The sequence below is a fragment of the Scyliorhinus torazame genome, chromosome 13 (assembly GCF_047496885.1).
Source record: "Scyliorhinus torazame isolate Kashiwa2021f chromosome 13, sScyTor2.1, whole genome shotgun sequence".
Lineage (NCBI taxonomy): Eukaryota > Metazoa > Chordata > Chondrichthyes > Carcharhiniformes > Scyliorhinidae > Scyliorhinus > Scyliorhinus torazame.
This window is the reverse complement of record NC_092719.1, coordinates 165281722-165303354: the sequence shown is the minus strand read 5'-3', so window position 1 is coordinate 165303354 and position 21633 is coordinate 165281722. Positions and strand designations below refer to the sequence as shown.

At 45.4% G+C, this 21633-nt stretch overlaps 2 protein-coding genes across 5 annotated transcripts in view; both read right to left on the bottom strand.

The window, feature by feature from the left end:
- Nucleotides 1–21633, bottom strand: part of LOC140388348 (bis(5'-adenosyl)-triphosphatase-like) — a 1872387-nt gene that overhangs the window by 1774392 nt on the left and 76362 nt on the right. The window lies entirely within an intron of this gene.
- LOC140387637 (nucleosome assembly protein 1-like 1) lies at nucleotides 6757–7883 on the bottom strand. Its single transcript, XM_072470832.1, is given in 2 exon segments — nucleotides 6757–7574; nucleotides 7577–7883. Coding segments are annotated over 2 exon segments (1125 nt in total).

The window sequence follows — 21633 nt, the reverse complement described above, 5'->3', positions numbered from 1 at the left end:
CTGGCGCCACACCTCGACCGATTCTCCTACTATTGAGGGGCTAGCACCGGTGCTGCATGGAACACAGTCGATTCCAATGAAAAACGGTGCCTGATTTGCCGGATCTGTGATTGACACTCAGGAGGCTGACAAGCTGTAGTCGCACGGACACATGACGACTCCTCCCACACACTTATCCCAGCCAACAAGATGGCAGTGGTTGTGCTGGAGCGCGCCCATACAGCTTATGCGTTATTCAGTGCCCTGGGGAGACACCGATATGTCCCATGGCACTAAGTTCAAAGTGGGCTGTTAGCGGTGTGCCCAGCTGCATGGCTACCTTCCTGGCTGTGGCAATGGTGTTCTGTGCCCATCCACCCCGACCCCTCAGCCCACCTTCTGGCCATCCCCCACTACCCACCCGGCCCTAGCAGAAGCCCCGTGGCCAGCGGCAAACTGTCAGCAAACTATGGCGATGTTGGACATTTTCTATACCCCCTCTCTCTCCCTCAGCGGCCGCCATGCCAGTTTCCCGATTTTTAAAAGCACAAGTGAACCACGCCATAGGGAACGCGGCCCATTGGAGGTGGAGATTTGCGGAAGTCCCAGAGAATACTGGGTCGTACCCGCAAATGATGCAAACGGTGTCTACTGTACGCGCATTCCGGAACGCATTGATGCCGCTGTCGAGGTGCTGGAGCTTTGCAATTTGGGGTCAAATCGGCGTCTGTCGCAATTTTGCCGTTGGAACCGATTCTCCGCCCAATCGCCTTTCCCGATTCCGGCGTCGGCCAACAAAAAATCCTGCCCAATAGCTTTGGTCTTTCCTGTGATTCACTGGAGGAAATTGCGGGTCATCCAGGCAAGCAGTCTGCACCACAGAAAATAAATAGTGATGAGGTAGAGCTAGGTGTCCTCAGGGTACATGCAGAACCTGGCCTCAATTTAAACTTCCATACATTCTACTGAATGTATGTCATATTTGACTTTCTCAGAAGCAGTTCGATTTGAGAAAAAAAAATATGGCTTTAATGATGTCATGTAGCTAACATCACTGCCAGTAAAGCACTTAAGATGATACACGTGCTTACTTTCCTTGTAGGTCAGTGTACAGTAATGAGCTGTAACAATCTAAAATGATTCTATGTCCTCTCCACAGATCGTATTTTCCCCACTGCCGCCATGGCAGCTATCAGCTAATTCATCAGACCAAGGAACCATAGAAGATTGTGTTTAATATGAAAATTCTTGCATGTGCAACAAATAAAACTTCTTGTTATATTTTTGTCTTTTTGTTGTTATTTTCCAAGTGTTCAGAGCCAAAGGCTATTTATTGCCAGCAGCGAACATTTGATTCTCATGAGCTTGATTGTGACTTTATGTAAGCATTATCTGGTGATGTGACATGTCTAGAAATTTAACAAAAGCCTTTATTAAGATTTTCAGCTGCTGGATTGATCCCAAGCCATTTTATGATCTGCTGGTCTCCTGAAAACAAAGCGTAGGCTAAAAACCACAAAACAGGTTTATTTAAATCAGGAGATAAAAATAACAAGGAAATGCAGAAATTGGCATTGTTTCATCTGAAGATATCATTCCTTGTTTGAATATGGGTATGTGATCCTTCACAAAAGGTTCTGCTAAAAATATGAAATACACAGGGCTGTATTCTCCACTGTCGGGATTCTCCGTTGCGCCGGAAGCCCGGGGATTTCCTGACGGCGTGGGGCTGCCCACAATAGGAAACCCCATTGGTCGCCTGGCGAGACTGAGAATCCCGGGGGTGCGCTGCACCGGTGGCGAGATGCTCTGCCCCGCCGCGCCACATTTCTGTTTCACCCCGCCGGCGGGATGCTCCGTTACGCCGGCTGTCAATGGGGTTTCCCATTGTGGGGCAGCCCCACGCCGTCGGGAAACCCCCGGGCTGCCGGGCAGTGGTGGAGTTAAAGCCCAAAAGGCGTTGTTGGGTCAGAAATCCTGTTCAATTTTGAATTTAACCCAGGCGGGTTTCAGACAAACAGGAATTCCCCCTGGAGGTGTTGGGGTCAGTTATCAAAATATTTGAATCTCCAAGGAACTCATCCAGAATTTACACAGCTGATGTACAGGTTTCCTCAAGGTATGTGGAACTCGTCAGGGTAAAACAGGTGGGAGCACAAAAAGTGCTTGTTCAGTGAAACTGACAGGCTGGGAAACCTTCAAAGACAGAAACTGAACAATTGCAGCCCTACCTAAATGAGAGTTTCTCACAACACTTCTTCTGAGAGCGGGCGCTTACTGTTTAAGAGGTGATTTTCAACATCTTGGGAGTTATTTCACTTGTATTGCACTTAAAAAACCTCGTAATTAAGTGGTGTCACTGACAAGGCCAGCATTTGTTGCCCAATCCTAATTGCCCACGAATTGAGTGGCTTGCTAGGCCATTTCAGAGGGCAGTTCAGAGTTGACTACATTACTGTGGGTCTGGAATCACATGTAGACCACATCAGGTGGCCGATTTCCTTTCCTAAAGGATATTAATGAACCAGATGTTTTTTTACAACAATCAATGTTATCCGTCATGGAGACGAGATTTCAATTCCAGATTTTATCAACTGAAATTAAATTCCACCAGGTGGCGTGGTGGGATTTTAACCTGTCCCCCAAGAGAATTAGGGTGGGCCTCTGGATTACTAGTCCAGTAACATTACACCTACACCACTATCCCCCCCAAAGGAAGCATCTTATACAGCATTACCTTTGACCTTTGATGAGGAGTAAGAGGCACAAGCAACATCACCAGGAGTACCAGCAGCAACAGTACCAGATGACTTCTCCTCAGCCACATGTCACCAGAGATGTTAGAGGGGATGGACAATCCAGCTCAGAAGAGGCCGGGCCCCCAGGTCAGGTTCAAAACCAGAGGATCAGCTCTTTTGACATGTGTGAACACCAGAGCCTCAGGAGGCTCAGACACTCACAACAAGTCTTTGCTGATATCTGCAGCCTCCTGGAGCATGGGACCATGGTATGCATTTCAGTGGCCGTCAAAGTGACTTTCATTGAAAGACCCAGCCTTCCAGTTCTCTGCCACTCTCTGAAGTTCTGCGCAATCTTCCCTGCCAGGAGAGAAAGCAGAGTTAAATTTGAGAGATGAAATGAGTGGAGAACAGGGAAAAACAACATTTGTTGGGGGGCGATGTGAAGTATGGTGGGGAAATATCACAATGGTGAGGTGTGAGTGTTGGTTCTTCAGATCAGGATATTAAGCTCCTTTGGAGAAAGGAGTGGGTGGAGCTGCACAATGTGTTGGCCTTCCGAGTCTTTTGCATAAGAATACTGGAAATTCTGTGTGCGTCTTCAGGCCTGAAAATGTTCCACAACTCATATTTCCTGCCCTCCTGAGGTCCTTGAACAACTTGAGGTACCATCTCCAGTTGTGAGGGATCATGCTCCTGATGCCCATTTCCTCAGCCGCTTCCAGCCACGCCTACTTGTTTGGAGATGTTGAACTCTTCCTGCTGATCTCCAGGTAAGAGTCAGAGATCCAGAAAGTTGGGGATGCGTGGTGTTGCTGGTGGTGGTGCTGGGTGGAATCATTTCCAAGTATCCTTTCCTTACCTGCAGTTGCTGAAGATTCAGGTAGCAATTATTGTTGAGCCATTCTGACCCTTGTCAGTGTCCCTTTAACTAGAAATCCTTTTCTTGATAGATGTTGTGCGTAATTCTGCCGCCCTCTGTCATTGGTCAGGAGGTCCGGGAGTGGGATAATCATGTTGAGACTGAGTAAAAAAGCCATGGCAAAACTTGCTTCAATTACAAATATGTTCCCAATCTGTACCGGCCCCACCCACAGCATGCATTTCTGTTGTGCTAAAATTTCACCACATAAGACCATATGTCATGCTGCTTGCCTGATATTTCTCCCAGTTAAATAGCGGAAAGACTGAAGCCCTCACCAGTCATCACAATTGTGGTTTTCGAAATAGAATCAGATAAATATCTGTGTGATGAATGTAGGAAATTGTTATATATTAGACCAAATTAATCTGCATTTGGAGAGGCAGGGATTAATCAAGAACAGACGGCATGGCTTTGTTAAGGGGAGGTCATGACTGACCAATTGATTGGATTTTTCGAAGAGATGGCCAGGTGTGCAGATGAGGTAAATGCATTTGACGTAGTCTACTTAGACTTCAGCAAGGCTTTTAATAAGGTCCCACATGGGAGACTGATAGCGAAGGTACGAGCCCATGGGATCCAAGGAAATTTGGCAAATTGAATCCAGAATTGGTTGAGTGGCAGGAAGCAGAGGATGACGGTCAAGGGGTGTTTTTCTGACTGGAAGACTATGTCCAGTGGGGTCCCGCAGGGATCAGTGTTGGGGCTCTTGATGTTTCTGATTTATATAAATGATTCAGACATGAATGGAGGAGGGTCAATCAGTAAGTTCACGGATGATACGGAAATTGGTGGGGTGGTAAGTAATGAGGAGGAAAGCTGTAGATTACAGGAGGATCTGGATGGACTGAACAGTGGCAAATGGAATTCAGTCCAGATAAGTGTGAGGTGATGCACTTGGGCAGGCAAACAAGGCAAAGGAATACATGATAAATGGCAGGATCCTGGCAAACACCGAGGATCAGAAGGACCTTGGAGTGCATGTACACTGGTCCCTTAAGGTAGCAGGGCAGGTAGGTACTGTGGTTAAGAAGACATGTGGTATACTTGCCTCTATTAGCTGAGACATATAGTTTAAGAGCAGGGAGGTTATGCTGGAATGTTGGTTAGGCCACATTAGACAGTGTGTGCAGTTCTGTAATCCACATTACAGGAGGGATATGATAGCAATGGAAAGGGTGCAGAGGAGATTTACCAGGATGTTGCTTGGGCTAGAGAGGTTTATCTATGAAGAGAAATTGGATAGACTGGGGTTGTTTTCCTTGTATCAGGGGAGACTGATGGGGGCATGATTGAGATGTATAAAATTATGAGGGGCATAGCTAGAGTAGACAGGAATCAACTTTTCCCCTTAGGCAGATCAATGACCAGGAAGCAGAGATTTAAAGTAAGGAGCAGGAGGTTTAAAGGGGATGCGAGTAAAAATCCTTTCACCCAGAGGGTGGTGGAGGCCTAGACCCTCATAACAGTTAAGAAATAATTAGATGTGCACTCGTGATGCAAAGGCATACAAGGCCAAGGCCCAAATGCTGCAAAATGGGGTGGGTTTTTTTGACTGACGCAGATGCGCTAGGCCAAAGAGCTTTTTCTGTGCGTTAGACGTATATGACTCTATTATATTTGTTGCAGTAATGTTATTAGATACAGACTGACAGCATGCCTGCTAAAGCTGTGATTAAGGGGTCATTTGTTTAATCCATTTACTTGTTTACAGATCAATGGCTAATGGAACATTGTTTTGATTTTGGAGGAGTACTGGGTTGTGGAGAATTTATGAGGGGTGGATCTTAGTCCTGGATAAACAGGTCATGGGACATCTTAATGGGAGAAGACCGAAGAATGCCTTATAAAATGAAATGAAAATCGCTTATTGTCACAAGTAGGCTTCAAATGAAGTTACTGTGAAAAGCCCCTAGTCGCCACATTCCGGCGCCTGTTTGGGGAGGCTGGTAGGGGAATTGAACCGTGCTGCTGGCCTGCCTTGGTCTGCTTTAAAAGCCAGCTCTTTAGCCCTTTGCTAAACCAGCCCCTGTGATGTAATTAATGGGTGGAGCCAGGTTTGTCTGTAGTTTTGTAGTTTGCCATAGGTCTTTTGTCTGACAAGGCAGGGTTTCAGCTGGCTCCTGAAAGGTTGTCTTCAAGGTCTTTGCACAGAGAAAAGCAAGTAAACCTGATTGTTAACTGTTATAACCTGCCTACTTACCATTGGCTGGGGACTAATGACTATCCCACAATCCTGTGGGAGTATGAGCTTCCCCAATGAGGGGGGCGGAGAAACCAGTAGTAAACTCCCAGTATAAATAAAGTTGGCCAGTTCAGGAACCAGCAGGAAGGAGTATGTAGCAAGGGAAGTTACTGCTACTGTTATGTATATATGTTATAGTAAATAAATGTTATTACTTTGTATCCTTAAAACTCGTGCTGGATTCTTCGTGGCCCTTACAAAATTAACATTATTTATAAGTGGCCTTTGAACAATATTGGTTTGCTTAATTGGAGTATATAATTGCATGTGTAGGTAAAAAGTTCAAGTTTTTTCCCTTTTATTTAAGAACTGTTTGAACTATTAATAATTTTTAATAATCTTTATTGTCACAAGTAGGCTTACATTAACACTGCAATGAAGTTACTGTGAAAAGCCCATAGTCGCCACATTCTGGCATATGTTTGGGTACACAGGGGGAGAATTTAGAATATACTATAATGCTGTTACTATTTTGCTAATGTGATTGATTCTGTGTCTAAATTAAAGATTGTTTTAACATAAATTATACCTATTAGTCAGTGTTATCACTCCTGGGGCAAGTATCCTTTCCTCACACTGTTGTGTTCTGTGATATAACCGTTGTAGTGATGTATACAGAACATCTAGTTGTTTAACTGGAAAGATAACTAACAGATTATGATGCAGACAATGACTACTAAATTAATTCATTGAATTTTCCTGGAGCTACTCTAAGTGCAACTCGATATGATGATGTATGGGTCATCTTTTGCTGAAGAGCCAATTTATGGCTCATCCTCGTCTGATAGGATGATATGTGTATCCTCTGTCATTGTAGAACTGCACACAGATACAGCCATCTGCTCTTCTCGCACATCTCTTGGTGGAGTGGTCTAAAGTATTGGAGAATCCACTGCAGGAACCATTTTGTGGGTCTTAGATGATTCACCATGTGCCTCTGGAGCCAGTTTCTCCAGAATGGGGATGACTTCTTCAGTTATCAATCTGTTCGCAGCGGAGTTGCTCTCATCTGATGAGTTTGTAACTGCAATTTCACTTTCAGCCTCTGCATTAGCCATCTTAGAGCTTTCACACTCATTGGTGTCCTGCGCAGACTGGGAGTCCCTTGTGATCACATCACTCCCGCCAAACCACCTGAATAACATTTCATAGTCGTGCTCATCTAGCTCACCACCTGAGTTTCCACTTTCCTCATCGTATTCATGGTCTTCGTAATTCTCATCGTAGTATTCATCATCGGAGTCACTATCGTCTGCAATGGCTTCGCCTGTAAAGTAGAACATTGCACATGGGATCATGTGTTCACGCAAGAGGCGACTAATTTCAAAGTCAGCAGCGAGTCTTGCTGCAGAACTTTCATCTAACACTCCATGCTCTGGAACTTCAGGAGGAGTGAAGAAATTGAAGGAGGAGGCATTTGGTACAGTTTTCATAACTGTTTGACGAGTACCCCAAGCCTTATGCTTCTGTTTCGTTTTAATGGTTTTCAGTGTGACATTTTTTCCTTTCTTCCAGTCCGTCTGACACCCTGTGCATCCCGTGATTTCTGGTTCACCAAAGAATAAAAAGTCGAACTCGTCACACCGCGACTCCACCTGGTATACTTTTATGACTACCTCATTTGTGAAATACTCATTTGGCTCAAACGTAAACTCCAGAGTGAAACTCATTGGCTGTTCAAGCTCTGAACTTTAGCGTTCACATCTTGTAGATGCTTTAGTATAGGCTCATCATGCTCCTGTATCAAGCCACTGAGCAAATTCGCATTCTTGAATACTGTTAACCAGAATTCTGGAATTCCCTTTGGCTCTTCCATCTCTTCATCTGCTTTGTCGTCCTCCACGTTGACTTTTGCTTGTATCTCATCGTATAACTGTGGCAGTATATCTAGTTCCCAGTCACAATGATCCTCCATCGCAGCGCTGCCTGGAATGTACAGCCGCTCAACTAGGTTCAGGGCCTCACACGCATCCGCGCCTATGATGGACTCGCGTTTCATATCCACAATGGAAAATGGTATTATGTGACTTCTGTTGTGTACCCTGCTTCGAATTCACATAAACCCAGCGTCTCAGTCTCATTCCCACTGTAGTCTATAAGCAGTCTCGGTTGATTGATGACTTTTGATTTAACTCGCAGCCCGTGCAAATCGGACAGACGAAGGAGGTTGGCCCTCGCTCCTGTGTCAAGCTTGCATTTTATCAATGTGGCGATCAGCATCACAAGTCAGTTACAAAGCTATCAAAAGATTTGCCTGCTTTTTGGGTACGCATATTAAAAGTTCAAATGTTTTGTTTTTCTTCAGAGAGCAATGCCGATCGAATTACTTTATCACCTCATCGTACCTCTTGCTTTCCTCTTCTCTGTCAAATGCGAAAGTATTGTATATTTCTATTGCTTGAGGACCTGCTACCGTAAGCAGCAACGCAATACGCCTCTCGTCAGGCTGTGCCTACAGACCAAGGGCTGCAACATAGAGTCTAAATTGTTGCTTGAAAACATGCCAATTTTCATCTACGTTACCTGAGATTTGAAGGTGGTGGGATACCTTCAAACCTTCCATCTCTACGGCTCATCTGCGTTGAGTTCCAGATGGCTGTAGTTCACGAGGTCGGTGGAGGAATCTTCTCTTTTCGTTCTTCAGCCTATTTCATCCGTCTTCTCTGTTGTTATCTTTAAATGGTCTGCATTCCTGGTACAATGTTGTGTTCAGTGATATAACCGTTGTAATGTTGTAACAGAACATCTGGTTGTTTAACTAAAAAGATGATTTATTAACAAACACGTGGAAAGATAACTAAGAGACTATGATACAGACAAGACTACTAAATGAATTCAGTGAATTCTACTCTAAGGGCGAATATCCTCTCGTACGTCTTACTAACAACTGGCGGGTATCTCAAGTCACGTGATAGATATCTGACACCAACAGCTGGTTTGAGGTCGCATTGCTAACTATGTGCAGAACTGTGCACAGGCATACCACTGTATACAGTTTTATAATTTGAAATTGTTGGGTTTCTCGTGTGGGATCCTAACATCTGAAAAGAAAACATTTGCAGGGCTATAGGGAGAGTGTCGAGAATGGGATTAGCTGAGTTGTTCACGCATGCCGAGAGCTGGCATGGACACAATGGGCTGAATGGCCTATTTTTGTGCTGCAACCATGATTCTTTGACTCCATCCCTCTCCCTGGCCATTGAATGAAATTATACCAGACTGTTTGCAACTACAGCATCCTATTTGACCCTGAGCTGAGCTTCAGACTCAATGCACTCTACAAAAGACCATTTACTGCCACCTCGAAAACACCACCTGTCTACCCTTCCCTCAGATCATCTGCTGCCGAAACTTCAATCTATGCCGTTGTTATCTCCAGATGCAACTATTGAAATGTTCTCCTGGCTGTCCTAGCACCCAGCCCCTTAAAGTTGAATTCATCTAAACCTCTGTTGTCTGTACCCTATCTTGAACTAAATCCCATTCACTCATCAACACATGATCGATAATCTACAAGAACAACTTATATATGCTTTTAACCCAATAATATGCTGCAAGCTGCTTCACAGGGGGTAAAAGCATAAACAAACGTAGTCACCAAACCACAGAAGGCAAAATTAGGTCAGATGGTCAAAAGTGGGAGAATGACCCAGAACAATGTTGACGCCAAAGTGCTGGCTTTGAGAATAGAGGATTGTGTTCTGGAGGTGATTGGGTGATCGGGGAGGACCAGATGGGATTTGTTAAAGGAAGGCAGCAAACGGCCAATGTTAGAAGGTTCTTGAATGCCATCATGATGCCCTCCGAGGGGAGGAAGGTGGCGGTGGTGGTCGCTATGGACTCGGAGAAGGCCTTCAACCGGGTGCAGTGGAAATATTTGTGGGAGATCCTGGGTGGTTTGGGTTTGGGCAGGGTTTTGTAGACTGGGTCCGGTTGCTGTATCAGGCGCCGGTGGCGGGTGTGCGGACAAACCGGGTGAGTTTGGAATATTTCAGACTGAGCCTGGGGATGAGGCAGGGGTGTCCACTCTCCTCGCTGTTGTTTGCCTTGGTAATAGAGCCATTGGAGATGTCGCTGAGAGTGTCAAAGGACTGGAAGGGGCTAGTCGGGGGGGGGGGGGGGAACACAGGGTCTCGTTGAATGCGGTTGACCTACTCCTGTATATTTCTGACCCACGAGGGGGAATGGGAGAGATTATGCAGATCTTTTAGGGGAATTTGGCCGGATCGCGGGGTACAAATTGAATATGGGAAAAAGTGAGGTTTTTGTGATCCAGGCGAGGGGGCAGGAGAGGATGATGGGGGCATTGCCGTTTAACGTGATGGGAGGGAGTTTTCGATACTTGGGAATTCAGGTGATATGGGGATTGGAGCAGTTACATAAATTAAATCTGGCCCAGTTAGTTGGGCAAATGAAGGAGGACTTTCGGAGGTGGGACATGCTCCCGTTGTCACTGGCGGGAGGGTTAAGACCGTAAAGATGACAATCCTCCCAAGATTTTTGTTTGATTTCCAGTGTCTCCCTATTTTTATACCAAAGGCCTTTTTTCAGTGGGTTAATGCGGTGATCTCTGGATTGTGTGGGCAGGAAAAACCCCGCAAGTCAGGAAAGTGCGTTTGAAGGGTTGGCCCTGCTGAACCTCCTGGGCGGCAAGTATAGCCATGATCAGGAAGTGGGTAGTGGGGGAGGGGTCGGTATGGGAATGGGTGGAGGCGGCATCATGTAGAGGCACAGATTTAGGATCACTGGTAATGGCATCTCTGCCATTCCCGCCAACCCGGTACTCTACAAACCCGGTGGTGGTGGCGGCTCTGAGAGGTTGGGGACAGTGGTGGAAGCATGGGAGTGGAGGGAGCATGCGTCAGTGTGGGCTCCAATTTGTGACAATCACCAGTTTGTCCCGGGGAGGTTGGATGGGGGGTTTCGGAGGTGGCAGAGAGCAGGCATTGAGAGACTGGGGAATGTGTTTATCGACAGGAGCTTTGCTTCTTTGGAAGATTTGGAGGAGGAGTTTGAATTGCCGGGTGGGAATGGGTTTCGCTATCTGCAGGTGAGGGAGTTTGTGCGAGGGCAGATTTTGACCTTTCCGCTTCTACCACCACAAAGGATACAGGATAAGGTAGTTTCTAAAATGGGTGGGGCAGTGAAGGACTCAGAAATTTATAAAGAGCTTATGGAGTGGGAGGAAACCCAGATAGGGGAGGTAAAGGGCAAATGGGAAAATGAGCTGGGTAAGAAGCTAGAGGCAGGTCTGGGAGGCTTCCAGCATCCCGGATGGCTTCATCTGCAGAAAGTGCACCCAACTGGAGCTCCTCACAGACCACATGATTCGGTTTGAGCAGCAGTTGGATGCACTTTGGAGCATGCATGTGGCGGAAAGCGTCATAGATAGCAGTTATATAAATGTGGTCACACCCAAGGTGCAGGCAGAGAAATGGGTGACCACCAGAAGGGGCAGGCAGTCAGTGCAGGAATCCCCTGTGGTTGTCCCCCTCTCGAACAGGTATATCCCTTTGGATACTGTCAGGGGGATAACCTATTAGGGGAAAACAGCAGAAGCCAGAGCAGTGGCACCACGGCTGGCTCTGATGTTCAGCAGGGAGGGTCAAAGTGCAGAAGAGTAATAGTCATAGGGGACTCTATAGTCAGGGGCACAGATAGGCGCATCTGTGGACTTGAAAGAGACTCCAGGATGGTATGTTACCTCCCTGGTGCCAGGGTCCAGGATGTCGCAGAACGGATAGCGGGCATCCTGAAAGGGGAGGGCAAACAGGCAGAGGTCGTTGTACATATTGGTACTAACGACATAGGCAGGAAGGGGTATGAGGTCCTGCAGCAGGAGTTCAGGGAGCTAGGCAGAAAGTTAAAAGACAGGACCTGTAGGGTTGTAATCTCGGGATTACTCCCTGTGCCACGTGCCAGTGAGGCTAGAAATAGGAAGATAGAGCAGCTAAACGCGTGGCTAAACAGCTGGTGTAGGGGGGAGGGTTTCTGTTATCTGGACCACTGGGAGCGCTTCCGGGGCAGGTGTGACCTGTATAAGAAGGATGGGTTGCATCTAAATTGGAGACAAATAAATATCCTGGCCGCGGGGTTTGCTAGTGTCACACGGGGATTTTAAACTAGTATGGCAGGGGGGTTGGTATCGGAGCAATAGGTCAGAAGGTGAAAGCATTGAGGGAGAACAAGGGAATAGGGCCAGTATGGCTCTGAGGAAGAGCAGACAGGGAGATGTTGCTGAAAACAGCAGGTCTGGTGGCCTGAAGTGCATATGTTTTAATGCAAGAAGTATTACGGGTAAGGCAGATGAACTTAGAGCTTTGATTAGTACTTGGAACTATGATGTTGTTGCCATTACAGAGACCTGGTTGAGGGAAGGACAGGATTGGCAGCTAAACGTTCCAGGATTTTGATGTTTCAGGCGGGATAGAGGGGGCTGTAAAGGGGTGGCGGAGTTGCGCTATTGGTTAGGGAGACTATCACAGCTGTACTACGGGAGGACACCTCAGAGGTCAGCGAGGCTATATGTGTCGAGATCAGGAATAAGAAGGGTGCAGTCACAATGTTGGGGGTTTACTACAGGCCTCCCAACAGCCAGTGGGAGATAAAGGAGCAGATAGGTAGACAGATTTGGGAAACGAGTAAAAACAACAGGGTTGTTGTGATGGGAGACTTCAACTTCCCCAATATTGACTGGGACTCACTTAGTTCTAGGGGCTTAGACGGGCAGAGTTTGTAAGGAGCATCCAGGAGGGCGTCTAAAAACAATATGTAGATAGTCCAACTAGGGAAGGGGCTGTACTGGACCTGGTATTAGGGAATGAGCCCGGCCAGGTGGTAGAAGTTTCAGTAGGGGAGCATTTTGGGGACAGTGACCACAATTCAGTAAGTTTTAAAGTGCTGGTGGACAAGGATAAGAGTGGTCCTAGGGTGAATGTGCTAAATTGGGGGAAGGCTAATTATAACAACATTAGACGGGAACTGAAGAACCTAGATTGGGGGTGGATGTTTGAGGGTAAATTAACATCTGACATGTGGGAGGCTTTCAAATGTCAGTTGAAAGGAATTCAGGACCGGCATGTTCCTGTGCGGAAGTAGGATAAATACGGCAAATTTCGTGAACCTTGGATAACGAGAGATATTGTAGGCCTGGTCAAAAAGAAAAAGGAGGCATTTGTCAGGGCTAGAAGGCTGGGAACAGACGAAGCCTGTGTGGAATATAAAGAAAGTAGGAAGGAACTTAAGCAAGGAGTGAGGAGGGCTTGAAGGGGTCACAAAACGTCATTGGCAAATAGGGTTAAGGAAAATCCCAAGGCTTTCTGCACATATATAAAAAGCAAGAGGGTAGCCAGGGAAAGGTTTGGCCCATTGAAGGATAGGCAAGGGAATCTATGTGTGGATCCAGAAGAAATGGGCGAGGTACTAAATGAATACTTTGCATCAGTATTCATCAAAGAGAAGGAATTGGTGGATGCTGAGTCTGGAGAAAGGTGTGTAGATAGCCTGGGTCACATTGAGATCCAAAAATACGAGGTGTTGGACGTCTTTAAAAAAATTAAGGTAGATAAGTCCCCAGGGCCTGATGGGAACTACCCCAGAATACTGAAGGAGGCTAGAGAGGAAATTGCTGAGGCCGTGACATAAATCTTTGGATCCTCACTGTCTTCAGGTGATGTCCCAGAGGACTGGAGAATAGCCAATGTTGTTCCTTTGTTTAAGAAGGGTAGCAAGGATAATCCAGGGAACTACAGGCCAGTGAGCCTTACGTCAGTGGTAGGGAAATTACTGGAGAGAATTCTTCGAGACAGGATCTACTCCCATTTGGAAGCAAATGGACGTATTAGCAAGAGGCAGCTTGGTTTTGTGAAGGGGAGGTCGTGTCTCACTAACTTGATAGAGTTTTTCGACGAGGTCACAAAGTTGATTGATACAGGTAGGGCAGTGGATGTTGTCTCTATGGACTTCAGTAAGGCCTTTGACAAGGTCCCTAATGGTAGACTGGTACAAAAGGTGAAGTCACATGGGATCAGGGGTGAGCTGGCAAGATGGATACAGAACTGGCTAGGTCATAGAAGGCAAAGAGTAGCAATGGAAGGGTGCTTTTCTAATTGGAGGGCTGTGACTCGTGGTGTTCCGCAGGGATCAGTTTGCTGTTCGTAGTTTATGGAAATGATTTGGAGGAAAATGTAACTGGTCTGATTAGTAAGTTTGCAGACGACACAAAGGTTGGTGGAATTGCGGATAGCGATGAGAACTGTCAGAGGATGCAGCAGGATTTAGATTGTTTGGAGACTTGGGCGGAGAGATGGCAGATGGAGTTTAATCCGGACAAATGTGAGGTAATGCATTTTGGAAGGTCTAATGCAGGTAGGGGATATACAGTGAATGGTAGAACCCTCAATGGTATTGAAAGTCAGAGAGATCTAGGTGTACAGGTCCACAGGTCACTGAAAGGGGCAACACAGGTGGAGAAGATAGTCAAGCAGGCATCCGGCATGCTTGCTTTCATTGGCCAGGGCATTGAGTATAAGAATTGGCAAGTCATGTTGCAGCTGTATAGAAACTTAGTTAGGCCACACTTGGGAGTATAGTGTTCAATTCTGGTCGCCACACACCAGAAGGATGTGGAGGCTTTAGAGAGGGTGCAGAAGAGATTTACCAGGATGTTGCCTGGTATGGAGGGCATTAGCTATGAGGAGTGGTTGAATAAACTCGGTTTGTTCTCACTGGAATGACGGAGGTTGAGGGGCGACCTGATAGAGGTCTACAAAATTATGAGGGGCATAGACAGAGTGGATAGTCAGAGGCTTTTTCCCAGGGTAGAGGGTTCAATTACTAAGGGGCATAGGTTTAAGGTGCGAGGGGCAAGGTTTAGAGGAGATGTACGAGGCAAGTTTTTTTTACACAGAGGGTAGTGGGGCCTGGAACTCGCTGCCGGAGGAGGTGGTGGAAGCAGGGACGATAGTGACATTTAAGGAGCATTTTGACAAATACATGAATAGGATGGGAATAGAGGGATACAGACCCAGGAAGTGTAGAAGATTTTGGTTTCGACAGGCAGCATGGTCGGCACAGGCTTGGAGGGCCGAAGGGCCTGTTCCTGTGCTGTACTTTTCTTTGTTCTTTTTTCTTCTTTGTTCTTTGTCTGTGGGAGGATGCTCGGAGTAGACTCAACACGCCCTCATCATGTGCCAGGCTCAGTGTGATTCAATTCAAGGTGGCTCACCGGGCACACATGACGGTGGCCCCGATGAGCAGATTTTCTGGGGTGGAGGACAGGTGTGTGAGGTGTGCAGGAGGGCCCGCAAATCATGTCCACATGTTTTGGGCATGTCCGAAGCTTAGGGGATTTTGGCAGAGAATTGCCAACGTCATGTCCACGGTGCTAAAAACAAAGGTGGCACCGAGTCCAGAGGTGGCGATTTTTGGAGTATCGGAAGACCCGGGAGTCCAGGGGACGAATGTTTTGGCCTTTGCCTCCTTGGTAGCCCGGATCTTTAGATCCTATTATCCTGGAGGGACTCGGAGCCCCCTAAATCGGGGATATGGGTTAGTAACATGGCAGGGTTTCTCAGGCTTGAGAAAATTAAGTTCGCCTTGAGAAAATCTCACATGAAACAAGTGAGCATTCACCTCAGAGCTAGTACATAGATAAAGTATTAATATATATTCCTGAGATGCTGAGGTTTTAAATTGTTTTCTGTCACTTTGACTGACTCCAACTTAAATACAGCAAACACAAAACATACACACAAATTAAAAATACTCTGATATGAAATGTGAAATATTTTGTAACATCCAGATCAACATATATTTTCGACCCATTACCTTTTTTTAATGTTCAGATGCAGGTTAACCATATTATATAAATGTGAAACTCAAGCACTCAGACTGACGTGCAAATGAAATGGGACACAGAAAACAGCCTATATCTTTGCCAAAGAAATGAAAACAGCTAACTGAAAATAAAATTCCAGAAATTCCTTTCAACAAAATCAAAATATTGAGGCAAAACATTTGGAATCAGTTGCAAACATACTGTATGATAGTTCACTCCTCCTTGATTTCTCTACCCATATAATTACTGCCTCTGACCCTCCCCAAACACCCTCCCACTAAAATGTGCTCCTCCCCAAACTCCTCCTTTGCCTCTGCATTTACCACAGCTTTGCCAAAAACTCTTAAGGTGGGCTGGGTACACTTCCTTTCTTGTGAGGAAGCACTTAGCTCAAGCTCAGTTCCTCCCCTCCAGTGCATCACTGTAATTTTGTTGTTCCGCATCTGAGTCAGACCCATGGTCCCAATCTACTTCGGTTTATTTTCAAATTCAATTCCTATTTTTCCCCAAAATTCTTGTCTTTTTCTTTTGCCTTCTATTCTCTTTAGCCATTTGCACATCCTTTGTTTCTTTAAGCTATTCAAACGCTTCTTCCCATTTCTTGATTCACATGTCCTGTAAAATCATCAAATAATCCAATAATACTGCCTTCCTACCTTTGGTCTACATTTCCTCAACCCCCAAACTGCACTGATTCTATCAACAAGCTTGTTAAGGTGACAAACATGAAACACGACATGATTGGGGTTAAACTGCCTTAACTTCATACAGGATTACAGGGCCAAAAGGAAAGATATTCATTCCACTAGTTTAGGCTAAAGATATATCACCACAAGTTACAGTGGTGAAGGAACACTGTTAATACATGTCTTACAGATAATTACTGAGTATAAGTATTGTCCAAAGAGCTCAATATTATATTGTGGAACAGAAACTGCACCAACACCAACACCAACACCAACTTTAACCTAGTAAAATAAAATCTGTGATCGTATTTCGGTTCCAGAGATACATCATTAGCATGCAATGTTATTCTGCTCCAGAAGAGGGAGCATGAGGCCCCTTCGCAAGATAACCAAGGTATGTCAATTGGTTGAAGTTTGAATTGGTGGCCCAGATTTCTTTGGCATACTGATGGTGCTCTCTGATACATATGCACAAATGGTACAACAACGCCAGGTGAGGGATAGATGTGTGGTTAATATCAAAATATCCAAAAACTTTTGTTTGAGTTGCACTGCTCCAGTGTTAGCTTCACAAAATGGCATCTCGCCTTTGGCACACCATTGAAATGCATTGAATGGTGTGAAGTTGCGGTGTTAGTGTGCTAATGATCTAAAATCACCACAGAAAATGACTTCTTGTCAATTCTAAGTAACCTTTTAACAATGTGATTAAGTGTTAATTATTGCCAACCTCTGGTGCTAAAAATGAATTATTACAAAGACATTCATTCCTTCAGATTTTAATTGTTATTGGAGATGATAAAAATCTAGAACTTGAAAAAAATAATTTTCATTTCTCCTACCCTTTTTCCCTCTTCATCCAATCTTACTTTCCCTCTATTTATTCCTCGCAACATGATCTGTCGAATCCCTACAGTGCCGAAGGAGGCCATTTGACCCATCGAGTCTGCATTGACGCTCCAAAAGAGCACTCTACCAAGGCCCACTCCCCCGCTCTATCCCCGCAACCCCGTGCATTGCTCATGGCCAATCCACCTAACCTACGCATCTTTGGACACGAAGGGGCAATTTAGCATGGCCAATCCACCTAACTTACACATTTTGATTGCAGGAGGAAACCCATGCACACAGGTGGAAATCATGAAAACGCCATACGGACAGTCATCCAAGTCCGGAATCAAAACTGGGTCCCTGGCGCTGTGAGACAGCAATGCTAAGCACTGTGCCACCCTCAGAGAGACCCATTCTGCACCACTCGGCCTTTCCAACCATACAATTCATTATATTTCTATCCCTCTTGAGTTCTGTAGCAGGCTCAGAGGGACTCGAAACATAAACTGTTTCCCTCCCCACAGATGCTGACTATATCCAGCAATATATGACCTGCTGAGTATATCCAGTATTTTCTCTTTTTATTTCAGATTTCCAGCATCTGCAGTATTTCACATCAATTCAACAGCAGAAGCTGTTAGTTGCACTGCAATCACAAATTTGCCTGATTGTTATGGACTCACAGAGTTTGTTGATTTGTGAACGAAAGTTTGAAGGCAATGAATCAAACAAGATTGGTGAATTGGTATTTTTGCCTCAGAAACATGTGAACGCAGTATATATCTTAGGAAGAATAAACCTCCTTGAGAAAACATCTCCCCTTCTCTCATTTGTGAAATTTAATGAATATTGTCTGGATTGGCGAAGCTGCAACAGGACTCAAGGGGGTCAATATCATGCAGGACAAAACAGTCTCCTTTGTTGACATCCCATCCAACACCTTAACCGTAAGGATACACAGCAACAACTTGCAAAGGCTTCATCGAAAGCACCTCCCAACCCAACCCCGCAACCTCTACCACTTAGAAAGATGAAAACAGCAAGCACATGAGAACGCCACTACCCCCTAGTTCCCTTCCAAGTCACAGACCATCCTGACTGTAATGATATGCATCACTTTGTAGATTCAAGTTTGTTTCAACTTATTTGTAAATATGTGCCAGGCACTCACTGGTTTTCGAACAATAAAACAGTCCTTCACTCCAGCAGAGAGAGAGCAAGAGAGAGCTCCTACTCCCTTCCAGCTCTAATCATTTGTGCCCAGATCTGTCAGAAGCATCCTGCAGGAACCAATCACTGACTGTTGTCAGTAAGACTGTTGTCCCTGGCCAACACATAGGTTTCCAGCCAGCCAATCGAACAGACGTCCTCTAAAGCTGGTCCTGAAGATTCCCTCAACTCTGTTTTCTCCTCTCCAAAATAAAAATCATGGAACAGACTGTCCTGACTAGCAGGCTGCCTTAGCTGAAGTCTGCTGCTTAAAGGCGCATTCCCATTAAGTGACCACGGACCAAAAATAATAAAGTAAAACAAAAGAAATGGGAACAAAGGAAGATCAAAAGGAAGGGCTCTGATGGTATGGAAACGCACTTATGCTGAACCAGTTATGAGGATTTGTTGCATTATTTGTAAAAATTGAAAAATTCAAATAAAAGTACATATTTTTTTAAATCCTAGAACTCCCTACTTGCCGCTGGAAATCATGGAATTCCCTGAAGTTAGCATTGAGCATAACTGTGATGCAACCACTTGTAAAATAATGAAACATCAGTCACTTTCTAGGCAAGCATAATCCAGATCTGTCTTTGTCCAAAGACATTTAAAATCATACCTTAGAAGAATCATGTGTGGCATTTAAAATCAACGTTTCCAATTATCCCCATATATCTTAAATTAGATACTGATAGATCTATGTGTTCCATTCAGAACCCAGTGATGAGATAATGAAACTTTGTCTTCAAGCCAATATAACTGAAACAGAACAAACAAGAGGGCACGCAGTGGAGTGCATATCTTCACCATGCTGTGTTAACTCAACATTATTGCAATTGTACAGCTCTTCCTCGATGCTTTTCCCTGCCTGGCTGATACTTTCCAGCTAAAAAGCTAAATACAGGAATATATTTATGAAGCACTTCTACCTCACGGAAGAGACTTTGCACCAATCCACATCCAACAATCTGCTCTGAAAACTCAGTTCACATTTTGACAGCTGTAAAAAATTCCACCACACCAGATGAAACAACCCATTATATTCCAAAACAATCAATAACATTCTGAATCAAATCGCCCAAATGTTAAAAAAAAAGTCAATTTACCCTATCGCCCAATATTAACAGATACTTTAAAGAATTGCAGGATCTGATTTTGAATCTACATCTTTTCCAAAAACAATGAGTTCTTCCTTGGGCAACACCCTATATTTATACTAAGTTTTGTTGAAATCTGCCCATTAGTTTTCGAGATATAGGGCGCGATATAACCATCACATTGCACCTGGCGCAGATCTGGATGTGCCAGATAAATAGCGGGAAAGGTCAAAAAGAGAGATTAGCGCAAGGCGCGAACCAGGCGCAATTTACCCAGCACACCCCCGATGGCAAGTTCCAGAACTTGCCCAAAATGGCGAGCATATCATTATTCTTCATTTGCATTCATTTCAATCTCATTAACGAGACTGATGTCGAATGCAACAGCCTCCCGAGAATTAACCAATATCTCAGCGAGAAATCACGAGGCCATTGTTTAGTACTCCTTTTTAAAAATGTGAAGTTGGCGCAATGCAACTGAGGGGAAGTGAGGAGGTATGGAGCCATTTCCATATTCTGGCATGCAGCTCCATGGCACTGGAGCTGCTGGTCCAGTGCTTGGGAGGGGGTGAGGGACCATTCAGGGGTTTAGCTTGTTTTGGTGGATTAAGCACTCTAGATAGGGGGTCTCCCCTGAACTGGGCGGGGGGGGGGGGGGGGGGGGGGGGCGGCGGTGTGAGGGGTTTTGTGTATGTGCGTCCTGCAAGCCATCTTTAAATATTGCGGAGACCCAGACAGGGTCACCCACAGCTGCAGCCTGTCTGTTCTACAAAACACTTCCAGGAGAGCCCTGCTCTTGGTTCTGAGCTGAAAGTTACTTTAGCTCCCTTTGACGGTGAGCAGCCTCTAGCTTCACAGCTGAAGGTTATTGCAAATGAGGAATTGGTCTTGTTAGCTGTGAGAGCACTTCACCCTCCTCAACTCTCAAGTGGCTTCTTGAGGGCATACGTCCCATGTCTTAGTGCACAGCATTTCAATAAAACTTTGAAGTCTGAACACGTGCCTGAACTCCAGGAGCATCACATCCACAAGACCATAAGACATGAGAGCAGAATTAGGCTACTCGGCCCATCAAGTCTGTTCCGCCATTCAATCATGGCTGATATGTTTCTCAACCCCATTCTCCTGCCTTCTCCCATAATCTCTGATTCCCCCCATTAATCAAGAACCTATCTATCTCTGTCTTGAAGACACTCAGTGATTTGGCCTACACAGCCTTCTGCAGTAGAGTTCCACAGATTCAGCACCCTCTAGCTGAAGAAATTCCTCCTCATCTCAGTTTTAAAGGATCAGCCCTTCAGCCTGAGGCTGCGCCCCCGGGTTCTAGTTTTTCCCATGAACGGAAACATTGTCTCCACGTCCACTCTATCAAGGCCTCTCAGTATCCTGTAAGCTTCAATAAGATCCCCCCCTCATCCTTCTAAACTCCAACGAGTACAGAACCAGTGTCCTCAACTGCTCCTCATATTACAAGTTATTCATTCCAGGGATCATTCTTGTGAACCTCCTCTGGACTCTCTCCAACGCCAGCACAACCTTCCTTACAGCCTTGATTCAAACATGGACAAAAGAGCTGAATGCCAGAGGTGAGGTGAGAGTGACTGCCCTTGACATCAAGGCAGCATTTGACCAAGTATGGCATCAAGGAGCTCAACACTAAGGCAGCATTTGACCAAGTATGTCATCAGGGAGCCCTAGCTAAATTGGAGTCAATGGGAATCAGGGGAAAACGCTCCATTGGTTGGAGTCATACCTGGCAGAAAGGAAGATGGGTGTGGTAGCTGGAGGTCAATCATCTCAACTCCAGGACACCACTACAAGAGTTCCTCAGGGTAGTGTCCTAGGCTCAACCATCTTCAGCTGCTTCCTCAATGACTTCCCTTCCATCATAAGGTTTGGGGAGGTTTGCGGATGACTGCATAATGTTCAGCACCATTCACGACTCCTCAGATAATGAAGCAGTCCATGTCCAAATGCAGCAAGACCTGGACGATATCCAGGCTTGGGCTGACGAGTGGCAAGTTACATTTGCGCCATACATGCATAACCACTGGTCCTTGACATTCAATGGCATTCCCATCACTG